Raw genomic sequence first — 17876 nt, 5'->3', positions numbered from 1 at the left:
ACGGTTTACCTCACAAGTGTATAGAATCGTGCTACAGCTCACATCACAAGCAGAAAGCAACATACATACTTGCCCAGAAGCAAATACAATCCTGCACCTATCCACAACCAAACCTACTGAGCCTCAAAGGCCCCAAGCAAGTGAGGGGAGGCATCTAGTACCACAAGGTATCATTCTAGCTGGCAGATGAGGGACCCAGTACCACTGGATGTCATCTTAAGTGAACCTAAATTCAGGTTACCAACACATCCCTTGCTCAACCGTCACTCAGCAGTGTTGGGACAGGAGCAAGCCAGCAATCACCAAGAGGAGCTGCACATCTGTCCTCCATCTACTAGGAGACAGAAAATACTGAGCATTCCAAGCTGCATGATACCCTTAAGGGGCAAAGTACCTGGAACTATTTGATTTACTTTTAGAATGTATAACTTGTAGCAGGATTACTTATTGCTCCGATATGGGGAAAAGAGAGAATAGATAAACAAATTTGGAATGGCAATATAAAAAGGGAGACATGCACACATCTATACTTACTCGGTGTATAAATCCTCAATCATTGCAACGACAATGACTATAAGGGAGACTGAAAAAATCTGGCACCCAGAGCCAATAAGTGAGGAGAAAATCAAAGGATGGCTGGAAGGTCTGAAGACATCTCCATGTACTTGTTTCCATCCATACTCATCTCCAAGATCACGATCCTGCAAGGCAGAAAGCCAATTAAACCAGAACCCCATCCTCATCCACTATTTACTGCTGCCTAGTGGCCTGTCCACGCAACAGATGCTTACGTTGTCTCATTAGTGGTTGTGAGCAAATATTTTACACCTACTTTGTGACTGGGAAATACCATAACACAGCTTCAGTTGGGTCTACCCAACTGTCTCAGTTACTTCAAGAACTAGTAAACAGGCTGAGAAGCAAAGGTAGCTCATATTAATTTGCATGACACCGTTTACAAAGAAGTACAAATAAAACATCTTAAACTGCAACAGTTTTGAAAGAAAATCTATTAGTACAACACTAGCTCACCATATCATCCATCTCCTCTTCTTTGCTGTATCGTGCATAGTCCTTCCGTAGAGTTCTCATCAGGATCATTGACACCAACCCCACAAGGAATATCACCATCATAAAAGAATTGAAAATAGAAAACCAATGTATCTATAGTAAAACAAAGTAACAGAAGATGGTTGGCCAAACTGAATGCTTTAAAATGCTAGCGAGCATACCATTGTAATGTTATGTTATTTTACGTAAACCACCTGTCACGAAACACCTAGCCACCCACCTGGGGTTAACCCGCCGCCACTTAGAGGGTCTATCCCCAGCAAAGCTCAGGGTCCGCATGCACCTGCCACACGTGCTCTACACTAGCACCCTCCTCCCACCGACTGGGTCACAACCGCCTCTGGGCAAGTCTCCCACTCTCCAATTATCCCCAGTGATTTCTAGGTTACCGGAGCCACACTCCCAGTGGTCCCGCAGTTCCAATACACAAACCACCAGGATTCTTTATCAGTCCAGACAAACAGGGCAAACAGTGAATGATACATACCTGTAGCAGGTGTTCTCCGAGGACAGCAGGCTGATTGTTCTCACAACTGGGTGACGTCCGCTTCAGCCCCCACCAACCGGAACAAAACTTTGCGGGCGGTCCCGCACGCAGGGCACGCCCACTGCGCATGCGCGGCCGTCTTCCCGCCCGTGTGTGACCGTTCCTGCTCAGTTGAATGACAAGCAAAAATGATCAAAACGCAACTCCAAAGGGGAGGAGGGAGGGTAGGTGAGAACAATCAGCCTGCTGTCCTCGGAGAACACCTGCTACAGGTATGTATCATTCACTTTCTCCGAGGACAAGCAGGCTGCTTGTTCTCACGACTGGGGTATCCCTAGCTCTCAGGCTCACTCAAAACAAGAATCCAGGTCAATTGAACCTCGCAACGGCGAGGGTATAACAGAAATTGACCTACGAAGAACAACTAACTGAGAGTGCAGCCTGACCAGAATAAATTCGGGTCCTGGAGGGTGGAGTTGGATTTACACCCCAAACAGATTCTGCAGCACCGACTGCCCGAACCGACTGTTGCATCGGGTATCCTGCTGGAGGCAGTAATGTGATGTGAATGTGTGGACAGATGACCACATCGCAGCCTTGCAAATCTCTTCAATAGTGGCTGACTTCAAGTGAGGCACCGACGCCGTCATGGCTCTGACACTGTGAGCCGTGACATGACCCTCAAGAGTCAGCCCAGCCTGGGCGTAAGTGAAGGAAATGCAATCTGCTAGCCAATTGGAGATGGTGCGTTTCCCGACAGCGACCCCTATCCTGTTAGGGTCGAAAGAAACAAACAATTGGGCGGACTGTCTGTGGGGCTGTGTCCGCTCCAAGTAGAAGGCCAATGCTCTCTTGCAGTCCAATGTGTGCAGCTGACGTTCAGCAGGGCGGGTATGCGGCCTGGGAAAGAATGTTGGCAAGACAATTGACTGGTTAAGATGGAACTCCGACACCACCTTCGGCAGGAACTTTGGGTGGGTGCGGAGCACTACTCTGTTATGATGAAATTTGGTATACGAAGCATGAGCTACCAGGGCTTGAAGCTCACTGACCTTACGAGCTGAAGTAACTGCCACCAAGAAAATGACCTTCCAGGTCAAGTACTTCAGATGGCAGGTATTCAGTGGCTCAAAAGGAGGTTTCATCAGCTGGGTGAGGATGACGTTGAGATCCCATGACACTGTAGGAGGCTTGATAGGGGGCTTTGACAAAAGCAAGCCTCTCATGAAGCGAACGACTAAAGGCTCTCCAGAGATGGCTTTACCTTCCACACGATAATGGTAAGCACTAATCGCACTAAGGTGATTCCTTACTGAGTTGGTCTTGAGGCCAGACTCTGATAAGTGCAGAAGGTATTCAAGCAGGTTCTGTGCAGGGCAAGAACGAGGTTCTAGGGCCTTGCTCTCACACCAAACGACAAACCTCCTCCACTTGAAAAAGTAACTCTTTTTAGTGGAATCCTTCCTAGAGGCAAGCAAGACACGGGAGACACCCTCCGACAGACCCAACGCAGTGAAGTCTACGCCCTCAACATCCAGGCCTTGAGAGCCAGAGACTGGAGGTTGGGGTGCTGCAACGCTCCGTCGTTCTGCGAAATGATAGTCGGAAAACACTCCAATCTCCACGGTTCTTCGGAGGACAACTCCAGAAGAAGAGGGAACCAGATCTGACGGGGCCAAAAGGGCGCGATCAGAATCATGGTGCCGCGGTCTTGCTTGAGCTTCAGTAAGGTCTTCCCCACCAAAGGTATGGGAGGATAAGCATACAGGAGGCCGGTCCCCCAATGGAGGAGAAAGGCATCCGACACTAGCCTGCCGTGTGTCTGAAGTCTGGAACAGAACAGAGGCAGCTTGTGGTTGGTCTGAGAGGCGAAAAGGTCCACCGAGGGGGTGGCCCACTCTCGGAAGATCTTGCGTACCACTCTGGAATGGAGCGACCACTCGTGCGGTTGCATGACTCTGCTCAGTCTGTCGGCCAGACTGTTGTTTACGCCTGCCAGGTATGTGGCTTGGAGGAGCATGCCGAACTGGAAAGCCCAACGCCACATTCCGACGGCTTCCTGACACAGGGGGCGAGATCCGGTGCCCCCCTGCTTGTTGACGTAATACATTGCAATCTGATTGTCTGTCCGAATTTGAATAATTTGATAGGACAGCCGATCTCTGAAAGCCTTCAGTGCGTTCCAGATCGCTCGGAGCTCCAGGAGGTTGATCTGCAGATCCTTTTCCTGGGTGTGAAGCCCATCGACATGAGCTCCCCACCCCAGGCGAGATGCATCCGTCGTCAATACCTTCGTGGGCTGTGGAATTTGGAATGGACGTCCCAAGGTCAAATTGGTCCGAATGGTCCACCAGTGCAGTGAAGTGCGGCAACTGGTGGGGAGGCGGATGACATCTTCTAGATTCCCGGTGGCTTGAAACCACTGGGAAGCTAGGGTCCATTGAGCAGATCTCATGTGGAGACGAGCCATGGGAGTCACATGAACTGTGGAGGCCATATGACCCAGAAGTCTCAACATCTGCCGAGCTGTGATCTGCTGAGACGCTCTGGTCCGTGAAGCCAGGGACAGGAGGTTGTTGGCCCTCGCTTCGGGAAGGAAGGCCTGAGCCGTCTGGGTATTCAGCAGAGCTCCTATGAATTCCAGAGACTGGGCTGGCTGGAGATGGAACTTTGGGTAATTTATCACAAACCCCAGCAGCTCCAGGAGTTGAATAGTGCACTGCATGGACCGGAGAGCTCCTGCCTCCGAGGTGTTCTTGACCAGCCAATCGTCGAGATATGGGAACACGTGCACTCCCAGCTTGCGTAGATACGCCGCTACCACCACGAGGCACTTTGTAAACACCCGTGGGGCAGAGGCGAGCCCAAAGGGCAGCACACAATACTGAAAGTGCCGTGCGCCCAGGCGGAATCTGAGATACTGTCTGTGAGCTGGCAGTATCGGGATGTGAATGTATGCGTCCTTTAAATCCAGGGAACATAGCCAATCGTTTTTCTGAATCATTGGCAGAAGGGTGCCCAAGGAAAGCATCCTGAACTTTTCTTTGACCAGGAATTTGTTCAGGCCTCTCGGGTCTAGGATGGGACGCATCCCCCCTGTTTTCTTTTCCACAAGGAAGTACCTGGAATAGAATCCCTGCCCTTCCTGCCCGGGTGGTACGGGCTCGACCGCATTGGCGCTGAGAAGGGCGGAGAGTTCCTCTGCAAGTACCTGCTTGTGATGGGAGCTGAAAGATTGAGCTCCCGGAGGACAATTTGGTGGCAGGGAGGCCAAATTCAGGGCGTATCCGCACCGCACTATTTGGAGAACCCACTGGTCGGAGGTTATGAGAGGCCACCTTTGGTGAAAAAATTTTAACCTCCCTCCGACCGGCAGATCGTCCGGTACGGACACTTTGAGGGCGGCTATGTTCCCATGGATCCAGTCAAAAGCCCGTCCCCGGCTTTTGCTGTGGAGGCGCAGGGGGCTGCTTAGGCGCACGCTGTTGACGAGAACGAGCGTGCTGGGAGTGTCCCTGTGCCTGACGAGGCCTTCAGGCCGGTTGGGTGTACCTATGCTTGGGAAAAGCATAGGGCGCAGCCTGCCGGGCCCGGGAAAAACGTCCACCTGCTGAGGTGGATGCTGAAGGCGCCCGGTGGGAGAGCTTGTCGAGGGCGGTTTCCCGCTGATGCAGTTGGTCCACCAGCTGCTCGACCTTCTCACCAAAAATATTATCCCCCCGGCAAGGGACGTCGGCCAGTCTCTGCTGGGTGCGGTTGTCCAGGTCAGAGGCACGCAGCCATGAGAGCCTGCGCATCACTATACCTTGGGCCGCAGCACGAGATGCCACGTCACAGGTGTCATATATACCCCTGGACAGGAACTTTCTGCACGCATTCAGCTGCCTGACCACCTCCTGAAAAGGCCTGGACTGCTCCGGAGGGAGCTTGTCAACCAGGTCCGCCAGTTGCTTCACATTATTCCGCATGTGGATGCTCGTGTAGAGCTGGTAAGACTGGATGCGGGTCACGAGCATGGAAGATTGGTAGGCCTTCCTCCCAAACGAGTCCAGAGTGCGAGACTCCCGCCCCGGGGGCACCGAGGCGGTATCCCTCGAACTCCGTGCCCTCTTGAGAGCAGAGTCCACGACCGCCGAGTCATGAGGCAATTGGGGCCGCATTAACTCTGGGTCCGAGTGGATTCTGTATTGGGACTCTGCTTTCTTGGGGATGGTGGGATTAGATAGTGGTCTCACCCAGTTCCGAAGCAGTGTCTCTTTAAGGACATTGTGCAACGGTACCGTGGAGGACTCTCTAGGTGGTGATGGATAATCGAGGACCTCGAGCATCTGAGCCCTCGGCTCATCCACAGAGACCACGGGGAAGGGAATGCATATAGACATGTCCCTGACAAAGGAGGCAAAGGAGAGGCTCTCAGGAGGCGAGAGCTTTCTCTCTGGTGAAGGCGTGGGGTCGAAGTGAAGGCCCACAGACTCCTCTGAGGAGAAATATCTGGGGTCCTCCTCCTCCCCCCACGAGGCCTCTTCCTCGGTATCGGACATAAGCTCGTGCAGCTGAGTCCTCAACCGGGCCCGGCTCGACGTCGAGGCACCGAGGCCTCGGTGTCGTCGAGCGGTGGACTCCCGCGCCGGCGGGGATGAAGCTCCCTCCATCGACGTCGACGAGGACTCCACCTGCGTGGCGGTCGAGACCGGCGCCACAAGCGGCGTCGAAGGCCTCGGCACCGGGCTAGAGCTCGCCGGCGCCACAGTCAACGGCGCCGAGGGCGCAAGCACCCCCGACGCCGGCACCGTCTGGCGCATCAGCCCTTCCAGGATCCCCGGAAGGATGGCTCGGAGGCACTCGTCCAGGCCCGCTGCCGGGAAAGACGGGGGGGCCGGTAGAGGCGTCGGTGCCAGAAGCTGCTCGGGTCCAGGAGACTGCACCGAAGTGCTGGGACCCTGACGCGGTGGTACCTCTACTACAGAGGGGGACCGCTCCTCTCGACGCGGACGCTTCCTCGGCGTCGACTCCTCTCCGGCGCCGGGGGGCCGGATGCATCGATGGCGACCGATGACGGTGCTTCTTTGATTTCTTGCGATGCCCATCATCGGCGCTAGGTGGAATGGAGGAGGAGGTCGATCCCCCTCGGCCTCGAGGGACCGGGTCCGACAGGGTTCGGTCCCGAGGGCCCTGGGTAGAGGGAGTGACCAGGGCCGACTGCCCACTCGGCCTTTCACCCCTGCCGTCACCGGAGGACCGGCGGGACCTGTGCTCCTGGGGTCGATGCCATCGGTGCCGATTTCGCCGACATCGATACCGGTACCGAAGAACCGGCCGTCGATACTGATGCCGAGGGGCCGGCGCAAGTTCCAAAAAGACGGTCCCGAAGAACTTACCTCGCTACTTGAGTCCGTTTCCGGAGACCAAGACACAAAGTACACGACTTGGTATCGTGCTCCGGCCCGAGCTACTGGAGGCACCAAGCGTGAGTGTCGGTCTGCGAGATAGGCCGGCCGCACCGACCACACTTCTTAAATCCACTCGGGACCTTCGAGGACATCGACGGAAAAATCGCGTCGGCGAAGTCAAAGTCGTCGATGGTGGCGGTAAAATCACACCTCGAAAAGAAATCGACCGCGCGGCCACAAGGCCGCAACGCGACGCCCCCGCTAGAAGACGAGGGAAAAACAGTACAGTGCGTTTTTTTATTTTTTTGTGGAAAAAAGTAAAGGAAAAACGCGGCAACGAAGATAAACGAAAAAATAAACGAAGATTCGCGAACGCGATCCGGTTTCCGGGACTGAGAACGAGAGAGGCGTTAACACGTCTCTCTCCAGGTGCGGAAATAAAGGACTGAGCGGGAACGGTCACGCACGGGCGGGAAGACGGCCGCGCATGCGCGGTGGGCGTGCCCTGCGTGCGGGACCGCCCGCGAAGTTTTGTTCCAGTTGGTGGGGGCTGAAGCGGACGTCACCCAGTCGTGAGAACAAGCAGCCTGCTTGTCCTTGGTGAAAATTATGTTTATTCTCTTAAAAATATATTTGAACGGTGGAACAAAATAGTGCAAATAGCAAACAATAACAGGTAACTATGGATCAATTATAACACTAAATAAACATCTAAATACTGTCTAAACAGTACCTGGGAAGGTCAGGACATATAACTGTTCACAGAGCCTCAGCAAAGAGATCTGTCTCTCTTTCTTCCCGGGCTGAAACTGAAGCAACAGCCAGCATCTGCTGAGTAATTTCAAACTCTGGGCCAATGAGAGCCCAGAACAGTCAAGTTTCAAAAAAACTGGTTACATCACTACAGGCACCTCCTATTATCTGTGTGCCAACTAAAAGAAAGAAAAGTCGGTCCTCTGTAACAGCTTTAACCATAAACATGCACCATCCACTGGCCAAATAGGAGAAATACACTTCAGAGCATAATCAATGCAAGAAAATATCAAATACATTTTACAGGCTTAAAACACACTGTTTCTTCACACCATCATTTATGTATTTTTGGATTGCACTAAACTATGCTATACTGTGTGCATTTGGAAGAAGTGCCATCACAATATTATGTATAAACAAATTACACTAAATTAAGAAAAGAATTTCACTTTGTGCCCACTTCATAGAATAGTCTGTAAACAGCTAGGATGGCAGGACCCACCAGCCCTTCTATCCATCAGAAAGCAGCTACTAAGTCCACGCAGAGCAGTTCACAATACACAAAGGAGAAATTAGGTCTTAACTGAATTGAATGAGGGTGCAGCCTGGAACAGAAAAAAATGGGCCTAGGAGGGTGGAGTTGGATTCTAGACCCCCAAACAGATTTGGCAACACTGACTGCCCAAACCGACTGTAGCGTTGGATATCCTGCTCAAGGCAGTAGTGAGATGTGAATAAGTGGACTGAAGACCACGTTGCAGCCTTGCAAATTTCTTCAATGCAGACTGACCGATGCAGCCATGGCTCCGACAATGTGAGCAGTGACATGACCCTCCAAGGCCAGCCCAGCATGGCCATAAGTAAAGGAAATGTAATCTGTCAGCCAAATTGAGATGGTATGTTTCCCGATGGCGACCCCCATCCTTTTGGGCTTAAAAGAAACAAAAAGCTGGGCAGACTGTCTGTGGGGCCTTGTCTGTTTCATATAGTAGGCCAATGCTCTCTTGCAATCCAAGGTGTGCAAGCTGCTTTCGCCAGGATGGGCATGTGGTCGGGGAAAGAACATAGGCAAGACAATCAACTGGTTCAGATGGAACTCCGACACCACCTTTGGCAGGAATTTAGGGTGCGTGCGGAGGACTACTCTGTTATGATAAAACTTAGTATACTTGAGCTCATAAGGTCCGTGAGCTTCAGGCCTTAGTAGTGAAGGCCGGAAGCTCACGGACCCTATGAGCTCAAGTAACAGCCACCAAGAAAATGATCTTCCAGGTCAAGTACATCAGATGGCAGGAATTCAGTGGCTCAAAAGGAGCTTTCATCAGCTGGATGAGAATGACATTGAGATCCCATAACACTGGTGCAGGTCTGACAGGGGGCTTTGATAAAAGCAAACCTCTTATGAAGTGAACAACTAAAGACTGTCCAGAGATAGGCTTACCTTCTACACGCTGGTGATAAGAATTAATTGCACTAAGGTGAACCCTTATGGAGTTGGTCTTGAGACTAGACTCTGACAAGTGTAGAAGGTAGTCAAGCAGAGTCTTTGTAGGACAAGAGGATCTAGGGCCCTGCTCTCATACCAGACAGCAAACCTCCTCCATTTAAAAAAGTAACATCTCTTAATGGAACCTTTCTTGGAAGCCAGCAAGACCCAGGAGACACCCTCCAAAAGAACCAAGGAAGCAAATTCTAAGCTCTCAACATCCAAGGTGTGAAAGCCAGAGACTGGAGGTTGGGATGTAGAAGCAACCCCTCGTTCTGAGAGTCAGAAAACACTCCAATCTCCATGGTTCTTCAGAGGATAATTCCAGAAGAAGAGGGAACCAGATCTGAAACGGCCAATACAGCGCAATCAGAATCATGGTTCCGCGGTCTTGACTTTCAATGTTTTCCCCACTAGAGGTATGGGAGGATATGAATACAGACCTGTCTCCCAACTGAGAAGGAAGGCATCTGATGCAAGTATGTTGTGAGCCTGAAGCCTTGAACAGAACTGAGGAACCTTGTGTTTGATCTGAGTGGCAAAAAGATTCACTGAATGAATGCCCCATGCTCGGAAGATCTTGTGGGCCATGCCCATGTGAAGAGGCCACTCGTGTGGTTGCATTATCCTGCTCAGTCTTTTGGCCAGGATGTTGTTTGCGCCCACCAAATAAGTGGCTCAAAGGAACATGCCGTGTAGGCGAGCCCAATGCCACATCTGGACAGCCTCCTGACACAGAAGGCGAGATCCGGTGCCCCCCTGCTTATTGATGTAATGCATTGCAACCTGATTGTCCGCCAAGAATAGATGCCCTTATCCAAGATGGTCCAGTTGCACAGGGTACAACACTTGAAGCCACTGGGAGTCTTCGTGGACATGGGCGGGAAGACCTTGCCAGCAAATCAAATGACTCAATGGGCCTGAAAGAGGGACGAAGGCACAAAAAAAAAGAGAGTACCCGACCGGAGTCAGTGCCTAAAAGCAGCCCATGTTGAAAGCAAAAGAAAACTTAAGTGCGGGCAAAACTAGACTAATAAAATAAGGTTTTGGGATTTTCTTTTTAAAGAAACAAAGCTGAAGCAAAAAGGCAAAAAAGATAGGCCGAAGGCACTTAAAAAACTCTTTACTTGATGCGTGAAGAGACCAAAAAGCACAGCTTCTCTTCACGCAGACAAAATGAAACTGAGACCGTGTTCTCGCAGCAGGCATGAAGGTACTCACGCATGTGCAGTGGGGTGTGGCTCACGCTTCTCAAAGCTCTGTTTTTTTTACTTTGGCATAAATGCCAGACCAGGCGACACAGACCGGCATCTACCCATGTGTGAGAATATGCAAGCCGTTTGTCCTCACAGAAGGTACTTTACTCTGTTCTCTTATTAAAAAGAAAAATGGAATATGCCCTTAATATTTCCTTATAAGGTAGTATACTTGTTCACTAGTATGTGCTATCATATCTATACTTGTTTTACTTCCACTTGTACCTCAGCTTATTTTGTTCTGATAACCTATGATAAGCAATGTATCTAAGTTTGAGGAAATAAAAAGGATAGACTTTTCATATGTAGTTATAATTACCCTGTAAATACAGGTACTTCTTGGTAAATGTATTTCTTGGCCTCTGCTATCCTACTACTGCTACTACTTATTTCTATAGCACTACTAGATGTACACAGCGCTATATGTAAAACATTTATGAGGCGGTCCCTGCTCAGCAAGAGCTTACAATCTAATCTTTCCTTTGGTTATGTACTCACTAACGTTATAGTGCAGTATTAACTTTTAACTTCAGTTGTGTTTGGACATTAAATACATCTCCTAGGCTTTCTTTAGTATCCTATCTTACTGCTAGGCAGCTTCACCTTACCACAGCATGTATCCGCATCATCAACCCTAAGCTTGGCAATCACCAATATAATTCTACTCTTCCCGGCCCCCAAAGTTCCTATTCTCCATATCAGAATCCTTTCCATTTCTCCCCACCTTCTCTGTCCTTTCCTGATCACACTGTGCGAGTATATTCCTGGTTTTCATGGCAGATCCCTTCCAAAGTGCTTCCTTCTTAGATCAGAAGCACCAACTTGTGGAACCGTTACAAAGACCAGAGGTGTACTTGTCTATGTGCCTGCACAACTGCCTCATCTACCCTAGAAAAAAGGGGTGGGGAAGAAGATAAGCGAATGGATTATAATCTCTCTCACTGGTACAAAAGAGGGGGCAAAAAGATATTTATCACCCACTTCAGACTCTTCTTGTTCGTCCTGTTTACAGCCAATGGCTGCACTAAATTGGTATGTGGATCACATGAAGCCCTCAGAAAACTAGCTGGGCATGCCTAGAAAGGTAATCTTAATATGTCTGGCATTGCTAGCACTGGAAAGGTTAAACAGAAATTCTCCTCCCTATGATTTGAGGTCTACTCCCAGTTGATCCTTGAAAAGGGGCTGCTTAAACACAGGACAGCTGAAAAGCTATGCATGCCTGTAAAGGAAAAGTACTTTCAATTTAATGCCCTCGTTATCTAAATGTTATTACTGTCCATGCTCAACATTTCCTCCACATTTAATCAGTGAGGATAATCTCAGATATATAACCTGGATTATCAAAGAAATGATTTTCTAAGATATATACCCTGTGTTGAAAGAAGGATGGGTCCAAGTATTTGTCAAACCGATCTTCAAATTTCACATCAGACTTTTTCCATTTCACCTAGAGAAACAAATATTTGCACTGTTAGGGAAGCATATGCCTAGGCTAAGAGAAGTATGAGACTGCACAGGTTTAGTGTGTTATCTCTATGAACAAAGGAAAAAAGGAGGAAAAACTGATTCACCCCCCCCCCCCCCACCCCACCACGGAGAGAGAAGAGGAAAAGACTTTTAGCTACACAGTAAAAACTTGAGAGCCTGATCCATATCTGTGCAGGAGCTCAAACAGAAAAAGACAGTAGGTCATGAGGGCATCACCACACATCTCAGAAAGACCTTTGTCACACCAGGGGCGTAGCCAGACACCCAATTTTGGGTGGGCCTGGGCCCAAGATGGGTGAGCAGAAGAATCCCGCCCCATTCTACAGGTGATTTGGTCTCTCCTTCTCTCACCTGCATGCCATATGGTCTCTCAAACATCCCCCATCTCTCGCATATCTTTTAAATAGCAGATTTTCACTGGCAGCGAGCAGCAACTAATACACATTGCTCATGTTGGCCCCACAGCCTTCCCACTGGATGCAACTTCCTATTTCCACATAGGCAGGAATATGTCAGAAGGAAGGCTGTGGGGCCGGTGTGAGCAGTATGTATCAGTTGCTGCTTGCTGCAGGCGAAGATCTGCTATTTACAAGGTATGCAGGAGGGACAGCCGTTGGGAGTTTTCAGCTGGTGGGGCATGGGAATCCCTGCCAGCCACACAGTGTGCAGCTACTGGATGGGCCTGGGCCCACCACTGTGTCACACACAAGCAAGGCTAATTTCATCATGCATGTCAATGTAGAAAAAATGGATTTCAGGAACTGGTGAGACATCCAAGTTATGTTATCCACAAACTCTTGAGCTGAAGCAATTATTTAGAACAATTCTTTTCTTTAGGGATCACAGACATCCCATATGGGGAAGAGAGTGTCAACACTAAAATATATTATGGCAGACTGTCTGGTGTTCAGGTGCATTCACTGAAGTGTGCCTGAATATTTGGCAAAGTGGCTTCAGAACTCTGGGGCCACTGAGCTTGCCTTCACTAATCAACCAGTGCATTCAACCTCTACTAGTTATCACATGTTGATATGTTGCCTCTGCAAATTACACCTTATGAACTCCAGGAAATGGCTCTTCAGAAGGATACAAGTGTTGAGGCAAGCACTAACACTGAACCTGACAGATTAAGATCATCTTAAGCGTAATCTGGCAAACGGAAAGGTTCATTAATCTCATGGTATGCACATATTTAAGCCCATCTGAGACATTACTCCCAACAAATCTGGCAGCAATGAGTAAATTCTAAGACAGTCTGCTGCATATGTAGGATTTCAGAAAACTAGTAGCCTTGACTGCCATGCATGTTACAGGCAATACTGCCATAAAAGGCAGCTACAATGTTATCCTGATTAGACAACAACTTGGAAGTCATAGGAACAGCTTGGATGCCATTCATTCTTCCAATACTCACAGAATATGACATCTGGATCTTAGTATTTGGTACCAGTTTGACCTTGCCTTCACTGGTCAGATTTACATCCACAATCCTGTCGCCATTGAAGCCAATCTCAAGTTTCTTGTATGTCCAGAGATAGTGATCCTCTCCATTCTCATCAGCTTCTCCCACAATACCTGTTCAGAGAAAATACATACAATGAGGTGAAAAACATTACTTAGCTGGTTTACTCCCCTTGACTCTCCCCCATTAGTTTCTTTTTCTGCTCAGTTACAAATAGGATACTGTTATCTGGCTTCAAACACAGAGGAGCTGTTTATGTGCAATACGCTTTGCGCACAATCTTGTGTGCTTCTATGAGCACCCTACGTTAAAATGAGTTTTGCACAGGAGCTGTGAGCAAAGACTTGGTCTGACATCAACATATAGGTAATTTAAATCCCATGGTAATGAAGACATGGTTATTCAATGCAGAGAAGTGCAGATAAGACCACCAGGCTGAGCGCAGGGACTTCTATGTTGGGTCTTTTAATTTAAGTTATGACAAGGAGTAAAAGGTTAGTTTGTTCTTCTATGGTTTCTTCAGGACTAGCAACTTTTTTCTAGCTTTGTTAAAGAGATAGGTTAAAAAAATTAAGATGATGTAGCAGAGGGAGAGGTGTATAGTTGGGCGGTAAACAAAGTGTGAATAAACTATAAAGTATAACAGATTAAAGTGCTAGCTGTTGATATTGCAAAAACTACTATCAGCAGCACTCTGTGCTGAATGTACATATATCTACACAAGACCTACCACTTCCTTCCTCCCTCTCTCCACTCCATACCCCCCTCCAAACATAAGTAACCTCCTTCTCAAACTCATACATAGGCCACCATCGCCACCCTCAAACTCAGGTCTACCGTACCTCCCTGGTGGTCAAGTCGCTAGTTGGAGTGAGAGCGATTCCCATGAGGACAGACCAAAACTGCTGAGGCGCAACCCCCAAGCATTAATATGTTGGTCTCATCTTATATGTCACTATAGATAGATAGATAGATAGATAGATAGATAGATAGATAGATAGATAGATAGATAGATAGATAGATAGATAGATAGATAGATAGATAGATAGATAGATAGATCTGGATATAAAGTATAAAATGATACATTTACCATATATTATAATGTTAAGTTTTTATTTTGAAACTGGAGTCAGAGTTGGTACATTTTTATTGACTCTGACTCCAACTCCACAACCCTGGTGGAAACAGGTGGCAGTCTGCACCTGCACCACAAAGAGGGATGTTTGCATATTTTATCAGAAAACCTTTAAAGAGTTTGTGTCAGAGGCCGAGTGCTTAAGCCAGCAGCAGAGCTTATTTCAGGACAGCTAGGCCAAAGTACCAGCCTTTCATGCTGGAAGTAATTTTCAGGGGGCATTTCTGGATGCAGGCTCAGTGGAAGCAGATAATTCAGAGCAGTCTAAGTTCTCTCCCCACCTCTGATGGTTACTTTTTCTTCAGGCAAGCAGAAACAGAGGTTTAGTACTCAGTCAATAGCAAAACTGATGAGGACCCATTTTAAGTTTCCCTGCAAGTTTAAGGAGTATTCCAATTCCTTTCTGCATAACATTCCTTCTGCATCATATAGAACATTGATCATGGGATCAAATGCATGTGGTGGAATCAATGGTAGCATACATAATTTTAGTCTAGTAGGCTCAGACTTACTCGAGACCCTTACAGGGTTATTTGTTCTTGCGTTGGTCGCTACACTCCTAGAACTACGTCTAGAACTACGTCTAGTCTACCCTTGGAGTTCCTGGCACAGGGCGGTATAAAATAGCCTCTGTTCAGCATTCTGTGCTGAGGTGATAATGTTAAAATGCCCAATTGATTAATATCATCATCAGATTCCAGTCTGTTGACTGGGATGGTCACGATTGGGAATAGGTGGCACAATGAGCTTGGTCTCAGCCCACAGTATTCTGATCCTTCATCTCTCTAGAGTTTTGTGCAGTCTGAGTACTGCTTCAGGCCTTCTGTCTTCATTTTCATGGAAGAGTCCCGAGGGCTTTTTCTTCCGAAGATCTTACTGTAGTGCTCATTGCCAGAATACAAAATATTCAAACAGGATTCTGGTTTGGCTCTTACTTTCTTGATCAAGTATAAAGGCACCTGCTTCCTCCAGTCTTTTACACTTTAATCAATTAGTTGAGACTGTCTATTCTAGTCTGAGTCAGTGGCTAAGTAAATTCTACACTTTTTCATTTACTGAAAATTAGACTACTTCTAGGTCTGAAACCATTTCTTCTGCCCTAGTCACATAGAAAACTGTGGAATACATTCTAGCAACCTCTAATGTTAGGTTTGGTACTTCAGAAATTCACATCTTGCCCTCTGACAGCTTACTCTGACAGCACTGGGACTAATCAGGGAGGTTTAGGTCAGCCAGTCTAAAGGACACTTATTTCCTTTTATTTGCTATACCGCCAATCAACATATGGCAGGCAGTTAACAATAAAAAGCTCAGAATGAGCAATAAGTGAGAGATAAAAGGAAGAAGAAGGGGGAGAACACTACTGAGAAATGAGCAAAAATAACTCGCATCATGAAGGAAAGACTTGACTGAAAAACCAAGATTTTATAAGCTTCTTGAAGGTGAGGTATGAGGATTCAGATTTAAGATGAGGACGTACAGTAGTCCAAAGTTTAGGCCCAGCATAAGCAATGGCCGTGACTCGAGTGATGTCAAGCCTTATGGCAGAGGGAGGAGGGAGATAAGAGCCTGCTGTGGGGAGCTTAAAAGCCAGGGAGAAGAGTATGAAGTGAGTTAAATTGGAAATGTATTCCGGGGCAGATGGAAGACAACCTTTGTGAACCTGGAGGAGTAATTTGTAAGTGATCTGAAAGGAAACAGGTAACCAATGTTCTTGTTTAAGCAATGGGATAACAAAATCGAATTTGTGAGAGTTATAAGAGTTTGACGGCGGTAAGACTGTACAAGGTGCAAATGCTTTAGTGAAGTAAGAGGTAAGCCCCAAAACAGTGAATTACATTAATCCAAGTGAGTGATAGCAAGGGGCAAATGAAAGGTACAGATACCTGAAACTGGAAGACAGGACTTAACTGAGCGGATAAATTGTAAGGCAAAAAAGGAAGACAATTATTTTTTTAAACAGATGTTTAAATGAGAGATTGGGATCAATTATGACTCTCAAGATGTGTAGTTTGTCAGTGTAGGTCAAGGCATGACCTTGAAGAACAGGGGATGAAGGGACTGAACAATAGGGGGTTGCGGAAACACATTGTTTCTGATTTAGAAACATTAAGATAAAAGTCTATGCTTACACAGCCAAATAGTTGTCTTTCAAGGCAGGAATTAGGGGGGAAGAATTCGGAGAGTACAAGAAGTAGGAATAAAGGATTTGAATGTTGTCAGCATAACAATACGGACTACATCCATAAGACTGAATAAGTTAAGAATCGCTACACTTGGTCAGACCAATGGTCTATCTAGCCTGTTATCCTGCTTCCAATAGCGGCCAACCCAGGTCACAAGTACCTGGCAGAAACTCTAGTAGCAACATTCCATGCTACCAATCCCGGGCAAGTAGCAGCTTCTCACATGTCCATGGAGACGAAAACGGTAACGGAATTCAAAAATGCATGTGATAAACATAAAGGGATCCTGTTCAGAAGGAATGGATCCTTAGAAGCTTAGCCGAGATTGGGTGGCAGAGCCGGTGGTGGGAAGCGGGGCTAGTGCTGAGCAGACTTCTACAGAAACAAATCAAGGTCAGGTATACACAAAAAGTAGCACATATGAGTTTATCTTGTTGGGCAGACTAGATGGACCGTGCAGGTCTTTTTCTGCCGTCATCTACTATGTTACAAACGATGGACTTTTCCTCCAGGAACTTGTCCAAAATTTTTTATTTAAATCCAGATACACTAACCTCTGTTACCACATCATCTGGCAAAGAGTTCCAGAGCCTAACTATTCTTTTAAGTGAAAAAAAATTTTCCTCCTATTTGTTTTTAGAAGTATTTCCATGTAATTTCATTCAGTGTCCCCTAGTCTTTGTACTTTTTTGAAGAGTGAAAATTGATTCATTTCTATTCATTCCAAACCACTCAGGATTCGATAGACCTTAATGCCCCCTCGGCCGTCTTTTCCAAGCTGAAGAGCCCTAACCTCTTTAGCCTTTCCTCATATGGGAAGAGGTCCATCCCCTTTATCAATTTGGTTGCTCTTCTTGAACCTTTTCTAATTCAGTATAACTTTTTTGAGATACGGTGACCAGAATTCAACTCAATACTCAAGGTGAGGTCGCACCATGGAGCAATACAGAGGCATTATAATGTTCTTAGTCTTATTTTGCATCCCTTTCCTAATAATTCCTAGCATCCTTTTTGCTTTTTTGGCTGCCGCCACACACTGGGAAGAAGATTTCAGCATATTGTCTACAATGACACCTAGATCTTTTTCTTGAGTGCTGACTCCTAAGGTGCATCCTAGCATCAATAATTCGGATTATTCCTCCCACTGTGCATCAGTTTG

The 17876-nt window shown here is 47.4% G+C and overlaps 1 protein-coding gene across 1 annotated transcript in view; it reads right to left on the bottom strand.

Moving 5' to 3' along the window:
* The window catches only part of TM9SF3 (transmembrane 9 superfamily member 3), a 145733-nt gene that overhangs the window by 95079 nt on the left and 32778 nt on the right, over nucleotides 1-17876 (bottom strand). The window contains exons 4-7 of the mRNA XM_030203479.1: nucleotides 13349-13509; nucleotides 11816-11893; nucleotides 1033-1164; nucleotides 535-701 (exon numbers count right to left, since the gene is read on the bottom strand). Coding sequence (XP_030059339.1) covers nucleotides 535-701; nucleotides 1033-1164; nucleotides 11816-11893; nucleotides 13349-13509 — 538 coding nt within the window. The remainder of the gene's footprint in view (nucleotides 1-534; nucleotides 702-1032; nucleotides 1165-11815; nucleotides 11894-13348; nucleotides 13510-17876) is intronic.

This window comes from Microcaecilia unicolor, chromosome 5, assembly GCF_901765095.1.
Source record: "Microcaecilia unicolor chromosome 5, aMicUni1.1, whole genome shotgun sequence".
In the NCBI taxonomy this organism is placed as follows: domain Eukaryota; kingdom Metazoa; phylum Chordata; class Amphibia; order Gymnophiona; family Siphonopidae; genus Microcaecilia; species Microcaecilia unicolor.
Note: the sequence above shows the minus strand (reverse complement) of the source record. Positions and strands in the feature narration are given on the sequence as shown.